Raw genomic sequence first — 13,116 nt, 5'->3', positions numbered from 1 at the left:
AAAGCTACAAAAATGGTATGGGATTTGCGTTACAAGACGTATGAGGAAATACTGGCTGACCTGAATATGTATACCCAGGAGGAAAGGAGAAACAGGGGTGACATGATACAGACATTCAAATATTTGAAAGGTATTAATCTGCAAACGAACATTTTCCAGAGATGGGAAGGCGGTAGAACTAGAGGACATGAAATGAGATTGAAGGGGGGCAGACTAAAGAAAAATGTCAGTATTTTTTCACGGCGAGAGTGGTGGATACTTGGAATGCCCTCCCGTGGGAGGTGGTGGAGATGAAAATGGTAACGGAATTCAAAAATGCGTGGGATAAACATAAAGGAATCGTGTTCAGAAGGAATGAATCCTCAGAAGCTTAGCGGAGATTGGGTGGCAGAGCCGGTGGTGGGAGGCGGGGCTAGTAGTTGTGAGGTGGGGCTAGTGCTGGGCAGACTTCTACAGTTTGTGCCCTGAAAATTGCAGATACAAATCAAAGTCAGGTATACACATAAAGTAGCACATATGAGTTTTGTCTTGTTGGGCAGACTGGATGGACCTACAGGTCTTTCTCTGTCGTCATCTATTACTATATAGAAAGTGGCCATTTTTGGATTCTGAATGTTTTGAGCAAAATGTCCAAAGTCGGACTTAGATGTCATAAAAAATACCATTAGTCCACTAACCAGGTAAATCCCCAGAAAACGTTAGGCCAGTAAAAAGGCTGCCCTAACTTTATGAAGTCACTTACTTGAATAGTGAACTGAATATCAGCTGGTACTTGGATAAGTACTGGCAGCTAGACATACCTGGATATTCAGTGCTGGAATCTGGGTGTGGTCCAGGGCTGAATATCCAGGTATATGAAGACTGGGGTGGCTGGCATTTAAAAAAATGCTGACCACTGTGAGCTAATTATTTATCCAGTTGTATCTATCCCCACACTTGTCAGAAGAGCTGCTAAACACAGCATTCATATATCACATGTATGTCTATTGCAGTGTCATCCCTTATTGTTTTACCCCAAGTTTCCACATATTTCATAGAGTCCAGTATGTTGATGAGTGAAGAAATACAGAGGGGCATAATCGAACGGTGCTGGCCATCTCCGTGGCCGGCTCCGTAAATGGGCGGAGCCAACCGTATTTTCGAAAAAGATGACCGGCCATCTTTTCCTTCGATAATGTGGTTGGCGCCAGCTAAATCTCAACATTTAGGTCGAACGTTGAGATCGCCATGTTTAGAGATGGCTGGGTTCGGTTTTTGGCCATAATCGAAACCGGGCCCGGCCATCTCAAACCCGGCGAAATGCAAGCCTTTTGGTCATGGGAGGACCCAGCATTTGTAGTGCACTGGCCCCCTTGACATGCCAGGACACCAACCAGGCACACTAGGGGGCACTGCACTGGTGCTCCCAGGTGCATACCTCCCTTTCCTTGTGTGCTGAGCCCCCCCAAATCCCCCCCAAACCCCCCTCCCCACAACTCTACACCACTGCCATAGCCTTAAGGGGTGAAGGGGGGCACCTACATGTGGGTATAGTGGGGTTTTTTTGGGGGGGTTGGAGGGCTCAACATATACCACCACAAGTGTAACAGGTAGGGGGGGATGGGCCTGGGTCCACCTGTCTGAAGTGCACTGCACCCACTAAAAGTGCTCCAGGGACCTGCATACTGCTGGCATGGACCTGAGTATGACATTTGAGGCTGGCATAGAGGCTGGAAAAAATGTTGTTGTTTTTTTTTATTTTAGGGTGGGAGGGGGTTGGTGACCACTGGAGGAGTAAGGGGAGGTCATCCCCGATTCCCTCCGTTGGTCATCTGGTCAATTGGGGCACTTTTTTTGCCACTTGGTCCTAAAAATAAATGGACAAAGTGCAGCCGGCGAACTGCTCGTTCGATCCGGCCATCTTTTTTCCATTATAGGGCGAAGCCGGTTATCTCGTAGCCCCGCCCCATCCCTGCTCCATCCCGCCCCCGTCCCACCTTCTGTACTTTGCCTTGAAGTTTTGCTGGCTCCACGGCGGAAAGCAGTTGGCGCCAGCCAAAATCGGCTTTCGATTATACCGATTTGGTCAGGTTCAGGAGATCGCCGGCCATCTCCCGATTTATGTCGGAAGATGGCCGGCGATCTTTTAAAAATAAGCTGGACAGTGATTCTATAAGACAAGGGAGATAATTAAATAAATGTCCAAAAATGAGTGCACTTTATATTCCCCTGCTGTACATTGGTGTCCTTCTTCCAGACCTTCTCTAAGCCACTGTTAGGTCTCAATGAGTTCTCCCTCAGCATCTTGAAACAGTGTGCTGTGCAATGGCCTGATGAGATCACTTAACAGAATAAATTCCACGATACTGGCTCACTTGACATGAATTTGAAATTACTGAGCTTTTGATAATGTGGTGAGTTAGTTGGGCCCACCTAAATACATGTGGCACAAGGATACCATATTTCAAGCTCAGTCAGGGGAAGGATAGCAGCTCATCCTTTTCTTCTAGCTGATCTACTCCAAAGGACTATCACATGGGCCAGAAAATCATTCTTTTACAAATTTTGAGATTTTGATTCAACCAAATAGTACAAAACCTGATCCATTTTCTAGCTCTGGAATGGTCAATTGTGTCACGTAGGAGTTTGGCATCCTGACATAGGCTCAGTAGACCAATGCCTACTATTTCCTAAAAGAAATAGGAGATACCAATTGTACACCAGCCACCTTAAAATTAAGCTAATCTCTCCTTCTTGGTTTCCCTCTCCAACTTGGCCACTTTTGGGATGCATGCTATTTTCCCATCCCATCAGGTGTAATTGAGCCTCCCCTCCCCCACCATCACCTAAGGTACAAACTCAGGGGTCCTTTTACAAAGGCGCACTGAAAAATGGCTTGCAGTATTGTAGACGCGGGTTTTGTGTGCGCGCAGATCCATTTTTCAGCGTTCCTGCAAAAAATGCCTGAAATAAAATTTTCAGACACTCATAGCGGATACGCACCAAAATTGAAATTATTGCAAGGGCCACATGGTAACCAGGCGGCAACTCCAATTTGGCATGTGTTGGGTGCATATAGGCTCCTACACGGCTTAGTAAAAGGGGCCCCTGAGATCAGGCTTGTTATTCTCCAGGGACAGAAAAATTCCTACAGTAACCTCAATGTACTCTGCTTCAATAGCTTCTGACTAAATATGAATGACAAAAAATAAATGCAACCCCCCCTCCCCCCATCATTGTACCTAAAGACTCACAAAGAATGTCTCTTCCCCTGCATTGCGAAAAAAGGGGTGGTAGGCTTTCTCACACCTTACACCTATCATTCCTTCCTTTTTCCCACTCAACCAAATCCCTACTGACTGCCAACACATCTCTCTAATCCCTCACGTCCCATCTTTAACCATAGTACCTGTCTCCTATCTTCAATTCTTTAAAATTCTTCTCCTCAACCCCAGTAGAAAAGGGAGAAAAGAGAAAGGAAGGCTCAGCCAAGTTCTTTTTAATGAACAGCATGTTCTTTGAGGACAAGCAGGATGTCATTACTACTACTACTTGTAGTTTCCATAATGCTACTAGACGTATGCAGCGCTATACACTAACCATGTAAGAGAAGTCCCTGCTCTACAGAGCTTACAATCTAATCAAGACAGGACAAATCAGAGATAAGGGAATTACTTATGGATGGAATGATAAAACAGACATGGGTACTGAACAAGTGAATGTCATATTCTGATGGGTGATATCAATGATATCATATCATCCAACAGAGTCTAGTATGGTAACCACTCCCAAGCAACTTTCTAGAATCATTTGAGAGTGGTGTACCATGCATGCAAATGTCTTCCTGCCCACTGTCATCATAGAGGACCAGTTCAGTCTTTTTCTTTCTGCACAGTAGTGATGATGCTGTTTTTTTCGGCTCCTCCTCAGCTTGTATCTTTTTTCCATTATGATCACCTTGTCTCGCGATTTTCCTTCTATTATTTTGTCCCTTCACGTAAGTGTCACTCTGAGCCAGATTCCTTTACTTTTCTTTTCTTTTGCTTTTGGTACTTTGATTTTTGTTCACAGCTGCCTAGGCCCCCTTAAGCCTCGAGCTCCTGGCTGGGAAATGTTTTTCAAAAGCAAGTGTTTGATTTTACCTCAGCTATTTTTCCAGACTTATCCCTTAAAACTCCCAGAGGTTTTAAGAAGTGCATGAGTTGTAACAGGTCCATGTCTCTTATGGACACTCAAAATTAGTGCTGCAGTGACTGGGGCCTGATCATAATCCCTCCTTTTGCAAAATCTTCACAGATGTAAAAAAAACAAAGGAATTAAAAGCTATCAAAAGCAGCACAAACATATTTTTGACACCAACAGAATGAGGACTGCCATCGGTAAATGCACCCTTTCAAATTGGCTTGCAGCCTTCATTTCTTATACTTATGCCAAGGCTAGGATACTTCTAGAGTTTCATATCATGTTTCACAGTATTAGAGCCATGGTTTCTTCAGTAGCCCACCTGACGCCTGCCTCCATTGAGGAGATTTGCAAGGCAGCAACGTGGATTTCAGTCCACACTTTCACATCTCATTGCTATTTGAAATGGGACTCCAGACATGATGGTCAGTTTAGTCAGACAATTCTTCAGATTTTATTTGGGGTCTATAATCCAACTCCCCCTCCCCCGGCACTTTTTTCTTTTTTTTCAGGCTGCCCCCCTCAAAAAAGGAAAAATTGTAAGTTGGGGCTTGCCTGTTGCTGGCCTATTCCCCCCTCCCTCTTTATTTTAGACAGATTAATAGGAATTCCTAAGTTAAAATATGACACCCTGTTTGTCCTCGGAGAAAGTGAAGTTACTCCCTCAGGCAGATGTTTTCCAAAGATAGCAGGATGCTTTTTTATGACTACTCCACTCAGGTCCCTATGGAGTTGCATTCCATAAGCTATAGAAATAAATTGACCTTGTCCCGCACAATAACGGTAGGCGGGAAAAAATGTGCATGCATGGTGCACCGCTCTCAAGTGCTTTTAGAAAATTGCTGAGGAGTTGTGACTGTGTTGGGCTTCATCAGATGATATCACACATCAGTAAGAATAAATATTCTGCTGTCCTCGGCGAATATCTGCTACAGGTGAGTAACTTCGCTTTATCCATGCTAAATAGCTTTGGTATACATTCTAATCTTTACTGTATAGGCTCCTAAAATCAAGTATAAGGAAGCATTCAATGCTTCAGAATTTAATGTCAATTTATTACTACTACTACTACTACTTATCATTTCTATAGGCAAATGTGCTTTGGCTCATATCACACTATTCCTATGATAAAGATTGAGCTCTTCTGCTCCCTTTTCTTAAAGTTTCTTCAGATCTTTCCACAGAATTACAAAATGCTAGTTATTTTTAATGTTTTTTTCAGGAAGTTGTGAAAATTGAACTGAAAATTGATAGCAGTTTTCTATTTTTATAGCCTATCAGCTACGAGTGTGTCAGCCACCCCAGACAGTAACAAATGCGGAGATTCTGACAGAAGACGATGAATTTGAAATAGGTAAACTTCTAATATAAACAGTATAATAACATATGTATGTAGAGTATTTTTAAATTATGAAACACAAAGAGAAGAGTTTTTGTCCATTATTCAGTTTTTTTTTAATTATTCAATCTTTGTCAGCAATAGCCATTATAAGCTATGCATGTCAAATACTAAAAACTGATAACTATTTTGCATATTCTAGATTTTAAAACAATTCTATCTCATTATGGAAGCTTATTTTACATTAGTAAGAAATCAAGACTATAATAAGCATCACAGGTGTAAAATATAAAATAATTAATTCAAACAGTTCTCATTAAACAGACTGTGTATACACATAGGGCCAAATTCTATAAATGGTGCCTTAAAAATTGGCATTGAAAAAACACACATATAGCGCGATTCTATAAACTACGCTTAAAGTTAGGCATAGTTTATAGAATACTAGGGGAAAAGGCCCGTTTCTGAAACCAATGAAACAGGCGTTAGCAAGGTATTGGTTTTCTGCAATTAATGTTTTGAAAGGGATTGTTAGGATAAATGTGTTGTCATGCTAATGAATAATTTACATTGTTGTATTATGTCTAATATCATGTGGTTTTTTGGTTGTTGTTTTGTTTTGTTGGTTGAACTGTTAGGACACGGTATGTATGTGAGTGACAGAAAGTGAGTATGTGTGAGACAGTGAGTGAGTATGTGTGAGAGAGAGAGTATCTGTGACCGAGATAGTGAGTATCTGTGAGAGACACAGAGATAGAGTGTGTGAGATAGAGAAAGAGACAGTGTCTATGAGAGAGAGTGTAAGATAGGAAGACAGAGAGTGTGTGTTTCTGTGTGTCTCAGTGAGAGAGAAGGATTTTCAATTTGCAGGTCACAGTTTGTGTGAGGAGTTTGGGGGGGGGGGGAGTTGCTATTCGCTGTCAACCTAACCACACACTGCTTGTCCTGGCCTGACCCACAGCCAGCAGGAGCTCCCTCATACTCTCTCACTCACACACATTGACAGGCAACGGTGGTGCTGACGCAACCATGGGCACTCACCAGGATAAACTTCGCCTCCCAGTCTTGTATCCGCGTATGCCGCTGGCTTCAGCTACAGCTGTCAGATATTTCTGTCCGGCTTTCATCGCCACACCGCCTTTCTTGTTTGCTGAGTTCTTCGCTCGCTCGCCAAAAACCAATGAACGACTACCGCCTGTCAGGAGAGGGTAGGCGGTGCGCTGGCGCGCTTACAACTATTTTTCCCTCGCGCGGCTATGACGTGAGGAGGACCAGCTGTTAAATTGCAATTTGTTCCCTGTCACTGTTCTGCCCTCAACGTCATCACGTTTTGACGCGAGGGCGGGACAGAGACAGATAGTGACAAACTTACAAACCTAACAAACTTACGAATGTTACGAACCCTTCACTTCAGTGGCTTCAGAATTTTGGAGGTGCAAATTATTATAGTAGATGCTTAGCAGCCATTCTTGGGCCTAAAATGTAGGTGGACCCATTTAGGCCACATAAAACCAAGCCTAAACACCTGTGTCCAACTTAGGCGCAGATCAGCTATATTCCATAATAGTGCACATAGTTTGTTTTTTTTTTAATGCCCATATATATTCTATAAACTACATGGAAATTTAGGTGTATTCTATAAAGTATGCCTAAATTTAGGCGTACTTTATAGAATATACCTAGGCATATTTCATTTCAACACCAATTTTTTTTTTAGGTGTGATATATATAATCTAGTCCTATGTGTGCAGAGACTGTATGTTGCAATATCTGCACATACTTCACAGGGTGTTCTTTGCACATGCTTCCTTTAAAAGTAGCTTGCCGCTTCGCAGGTACATATGAGATGCCAGCCACATGGCAGAATTATTGTGGTCCTTTGTGGAGTAGATAAGGAAACCTCCCATGGTGAGGCAAACCTTTTGATTATTGTAGTATTCTTAAAATAATTTTTAAAAAAACTTGTGAGCATACTTTTATTTCATTCTTGCCTTACAAAACTGAGCCATACAAATTTGAGCCTGTGTTATGTCTGGGTACTTTTTTCAAGATAAACTACACAAATACTTTTCATTATTAAAAACTATACATGCAAACCACAAAGTCCTCTTGAATCCTGCAAGTAAAAATATGTATGATGTGGAACAATGCAAATAATTTAACTCACAAATAAGGTAAACAAAAATCAAAAGAGCTCATTCCCACCCTTAAAACTGTTTCACACTCCAAAAGACCAGCAATTAAATCCTTCTATATATATATATATATATATTGTAGTGATATAAAATAACATGCATGACATACAAACAAATGCCAAAACTGTCCAATCATTATGCCAATAATGTGGCCTTGACAATGCTAATTGATGGAAGATGAACATTTTGAGTAGATCTTACAAGCATACATCACAACAAACACTCTGCCTAAAGCAGATTTGTCCAAAGTTCAGTCCCTCAAGGGTTGCAAGCAGACCATGTTTTCAGGATATCCCTAATGAATATGCACGAGAGAGATCTGCATACAATGGATACAGTGGGTATGCAAATCTTTCTCATGCCTGTTCATTAGAAAACCTGGCCTGTTTGCAGCTCTCGAGGACTGGACTTGGACAAGTCTGGCCTAAAACAACAATAATTTAGTCCTTTATAAAACAACTGGAATATTTCTGTAAAGGCCTGTTAACTTTTCGTTACTCTTTTCTTTTTCTCATGTAGGTGATATAATCCGCTATCAGTGTCTACCAGGCTTTACATTGGTTGGAAATGAGATTTTGACATGCAGATTAGGAGAACGACTTCAGATGGATGGAACACCTCCTACTTGTCAAGGTTTCTCACTTTTTTTTTCATTTCTTTTTTCCCTCTTACAGATGATAAAGCAGAACAGCTGCAGTTTAAGGTTTCTGTTTTTTAATTTCTTGCTTTACTGATTTAAGAGAAATAAGTATATTTTGGGGGCAGATTTCAAACTGTGATTTTGGACAGAGACCTCAAATAATTTTACCCTGTGGACTTTGCAATTGTTTTTAAAAAGAAAGCATTCACGTAGGAGGTATGGCATATATAGGAACATCTGGACCTCCTCTTTGTGCACATAATTTAAGTTTAAATTAATTGGGATGGTAGAGGATTACCAATTGTCTTGCTAATGATGCCAGTTTTTTTTTAACTTCATTTTTATTAATTAAATATTACCTTGCAACATCCACTTGATTCAGAAATACAATCCGCCATAAGCTAAAAAAAAAATACTTAAGAAGAAATATAAGCAAAAGGGGAGGGAAGGAAAATGATCTATAACAGGTACTTTAGACCACAAGTAAAGCAAAGGGGGAGGGGAGAGAAAGGAATATGTTGGATTAACATATAAGAATAACAATTATTAGAAGAGAAATCAAGGCATTGGCAGGATGACAAAATGGGTTACTATCTATGAACACTCTTGAAACAGGTTATGAAGGCTGGGAGACGTGACCTGGCATGTACTTCTTCAAATCTAAAAAAGAGAGATGATGTTCTGGGACAAAAAAACATGTATATAGGGCTAGATTCTATATATGGCACCTAAAAAATTGGCTAAATATATTTTCGCCTAGGCATATTCTCTAAACTGTGCCTAGATTTAGGTGTGGTTTACAGAATACACCTAGCCGGTTTATGGAATATGCCTAGCAGCCATGCTTGCATCTAACTCTAAGCACGTCCATTTACACCACTTTACAGAATACGCCTAGCAAGTTATGCGTGTAAATTCTAATTAACGCCAATTAGTATCAATAATTGCTTGTTAAGTGGTAATTATCTGTGCCGATTGGCTTGTTACGTAATTAAATTGTGTGTGCAAATGCAGAATATCACTGGATTTGCACTTGCAATTTAGGTTGCACTATATATAATCTGGGGGATGGTGCCTATATCTTATTATACATTTACAAGGATATTGTAGCATAAAGGTGGCACCTAAGGCTAAAGTTTGTAAATTGTGAAAATACAAATGCATAACCATATTTAAATCTTGTTGAAATATGAAATTAAGAAGTAAAGTGGCTTGATCTGAGACTTGTTCTTGAGAAGAGTCCAGAAATGCGGACTGTTCACTTACCCCCAAAAGTTAATGTTTGCACAACCTCTGTATTGTCTTTTAGAGGCAGATGCACTAAAGCTTAATGAGCCTTTAATGACCCTCCAACGAGGAAAATTTGATCTGTTGCATGCATCAAAGGGCTTTTACGGAGGAAGCTAGCAGCTAATGAAAACGGAATGGAGATGAGCAATTAGTGTAAAAACCCCATTAAAACGAGATGCACTAACCTTTTCCGATTGCCTTTACGCAGGAAAAAGGCAGGAAATCTAACGAGAGGTCTGGACCTCTCGTTAGGACAGCTCTGTGCCAGGAAAAATTGTAAAGTGAAACTTTGAGCCAATCCCAGCGCATTAGCAGAGCTAAAAGCGCTGTGATTGGTCCAAAGGACGTCAGAAAACACATCAAATAAAAAAAAATTAAAAAAGGATCGGGAGGGGGCAAGGGCGCTCATCAGGAGCATCCTATATGGACAGCCATGCCCCCCCCCCGCTGCTCCCCACTGTCCGCCACTTCCCCCCCCCCCCCCACACGAGAAAGCAGAATTCTAGCAGCCCCGGTCCCCCTCCCTTCCTGTTCTTCTGTTTTGCAAAAGGTAACTCTGCCTCCCATCATTCCTCCGCCCCGTGCACCCCCCCCCCCCCGCTGCCCCCCTGAGGTCGACTACGCCGCTCCCCCCTCCATCGAGACCCCCCTCCCTATTACCGACCCGAGCAGCGCCTCTCACCTCTTTCTGAAGCGCTGCACGGGCAGGAAGATCTGTTGTGTTGATCGCAGAGTCTCCATGACGTTTCTTCTTCCCTGGCCTAGGCCCGCCTCCTTCTGACATAGGTTACTTACGTCAGAAGGAGGCGGGGCCTAGGCCAGGGAAGAAGAGACGTCATGGAGACTCTGCGACCAACACAACAGATCTTCCTGCCCGTGCAGCGCTTCAGAAAGAGGTGAGAGGCGCTGCTCGGGTCGGTAATAGGGAGGGGGTCTCGGTGGAGGGGGGAGCGACGTAGTCGACCTCAGGGGGGGCAGCGGTGGCGGGGCACGGGGCGGAAGAATGACGGGAGGCGGAGTTAGCTTTTGCAAAGCAGAAGAACAGGAAGGGAAGGGGACCAGGGCTGCTAGAATTTTGGTTTTTCGTGGGGGGGGGGGGGGTGGAAGCAGCGGAAAGTGGGGAGCAGCGGGGGGGGGGGGGGCAAGGCCGTCCATACAGGACGCTCCGGACGAGCGCCCTTGCCCCCTCCTGATCCTTTGTTTTTGGATTTTGCTGACCGGGTAGCCACGTGTATGTGTTGTGGCTTTTTTGTTTGTTTGTTTTGACGTTTGCAGCATGCGCAGAGCAGCCAGCAAAACGCTTGGCTGCTCTGCGCATGATTTAGGGGCCGATTACCGATGTGTATTGTGATTCTTTGATACATTATACATTTCAATACCGATCTGAGCATGTGTGACTTTTTTTTTTGGTGCATTCTTCGTTTTTAAAAAAAACGTTAGGGACTTTAACGATTTTGATTTTTTTACGTTTGGTTGCTGCATCTGCCTCTTAGTGTTTCTTCCCCATATTTTCAAGTTTCAAGCAATGATCCACTATTAAAGTCTCAAGTGTTTGAGCCAAAGTTCCATACGACTGTTTAAAAGTAGCAATATCAGAAGAGCAATTTACAATTGTAGTCTCAAATTTGGTGCTTGAAGCACAGTAGGCCGTGCTGGCATTAAGTGCTTGCCGGGGCTGAGAGAAATCTCTCCCCCCAAGTGGCTCAGCATTTCCATCCACATTGTCCAGAGCAGGGGACTGGCTACTGCTAAAATTGCTCACCTGAGACTGAGTGAAAAATCCTTTGATCTTCATCTGTGATGCCTCTGGCGCAGGAGGCATCAAGGCCAAGTGTGGATGGGCTCTCATCTTCCCTTTCTGCTTGTGTGGCATTTCATAAAAGGAAAACTAAAAGAATGAGCCCAGTTGCTCATTGCTCTTAAGGTCTCCAGCATGCTGCCATTTTGGCTCCTCCCCCCCTCCCCCCCAGTGATGCCAGTGTTTAATTCTGAAGCAGTGTGTAACCTTGAGTTGATATATGTACTTTGACAGTTGTCTAAGGTAAGCCCTGTGGAGTACGGATCAGGTACACAAACACATTTTTTGAAGAAAAGCTCTGACTTGGGAGGAATCCAAGACAACTCTTAAAATGAAATGAAGTTTTTTTGGGTAAAGTGTGAACTTCTGAAAGTTAGTAAGGAATCCTGTAGAATAATTCAGGCCTGTGACTGACTGAGTCACTAAACACAAACAGAAAGAACTGAATTCTGGATTCCACAGGTAGGGCAGGATGACTATTTTAAAGAGACTGGGTGCAAGTAGCATAGTCAAACAGAAGGTTGTTACTGAGGCTGCTTTCATTGGAAGGAGAGTCTGCCCTGATCTGCTTGCATTGACCAGCTCTCTGGCTTGTTGTTGATGCAAACAACCTCTATTCAGGTGTCTTTAGGTGTCTGCTGTTATGCTGAGAACCTGAATACCTCATGTGCCTATATCCTTTGATCGACTGGGCTTTTTGGGTCACTCCACCTAGAGATTGAAGGCTTTTCTATTGAAGATTCTTGTCTGCACAGAGGAGGCCTTTTTGAGAGACTTTCTAAGAGCAATCTTTTTTCAAAGCCCAAATGCTGTCTAAGAAAATTGAGACACTCTCATGCTGTCAGTGACATTTGAGTTCAAAGCTTATAGGTCTCTTGGTCTTGTTCAAGACTGAAGCACTAAATTATGTAGTATGCATGTAGAAGTTTTGGATTTTTGTGCTACATTTTGGCTAAGGACAAAATCCTGACTTAGGTGAGGTGGAGCAGCATTATGGAAAATATGTCCAGCTCAGAATATGGTTGCCCAAGTCTGTACATCACATGCAGGATCAACCTGTTTTAAAATACATGAGAAATGAACATCTGTGTGCTCATGATGTCCACCAAGAACATTCATTTTGCAAACTGAAATGTCCAAATTATGAATGAGGCAAAACAAAGGACTTGGACATCTTTGTGGCAGCACAGGAACATCTACAGTATGTTATAAATTGGCCACCTACATATCCATGCAGAGCAGAGGGGTAGGCCTAATGGTTAGAGCAGTGGGCTGAGAACCAGGGGTTCTAGGTTCAAATTCAATGTCATCTATTTGTGATTTTTTTTCTTTTATAACAAGAACTACAGCTATTTGTGATTTTCTTTTAAAATTGTGAGCCTTCAGGAACTGAAAAATATCTCCTATATCTGAACGTACACTGCTTCAGTAGCCTTCAAGCTTGCAGGTTTCATTCAGGCACAGGAGGAATTTTCTGTCTGGAGAGGGTGTTCAATTTATAAAGAAAATCACAAAGAGCTGAAATGGGATTTAAACCTGGATCCCTTGGATCTCAGCCCACTGCACCAACCATTAGGCTGCTCCTCAACTCTGCAAAGAGGTCTACTAAGAAGTTAATTTTTAAAATATTTTAATACCATGAATGCCCTTAATTCCTGAAGCTGCCATAGAGCCCTGTATCCATTGCTAGGTT

The 13,116-nt window shown here is 42.4% G+C and overlaps 1 protein-coding gene across 1 annotated transcript in view; it reads left to right on the top strand.

Moving 5' to 3' along the window:
- The window catches only part of CSMD3 (CUB and Sushi multiple domains 3), a 2,043,988-nt gene that overhangs the window by 1,671,122 nt on the left and 359,750 nt on the right, over window positions 1–13,116 (top strand). Inside the window, exons 46-47 of the mRNA XM_030189879.1 lie at window positions 5,435–5,515; window positions 8,215–8,328. Of these exons, the coding sequence (XP_030045739.1) occupies window positions 5,435–5,515; window positions 8,215–8,328 (195 nt within the window). The remainder of the gene's footprint in view (window positions 1–5,434; window positions 5,516–8,214; window positions 8,329–13,116) is intronic.

The sequence above is a fragment of the Microcaecilia unicolor genome, chromosome 1, assembly GCF_901765095.1.
Source record: "Microcaecilia unicolor chromosome 1, aMicUni1.1, whole genome shotgun sequence".
Lineage (NCBI taxonomy): Eukaryota > Metazoa > Chordata > Amphibia > Gymnophiona > Siphonopidae > Microcaecilia > Microcaecilia unicolor.
This window is presented reverse-complemented; position numbering and strand designations above follow the sequence as displayed.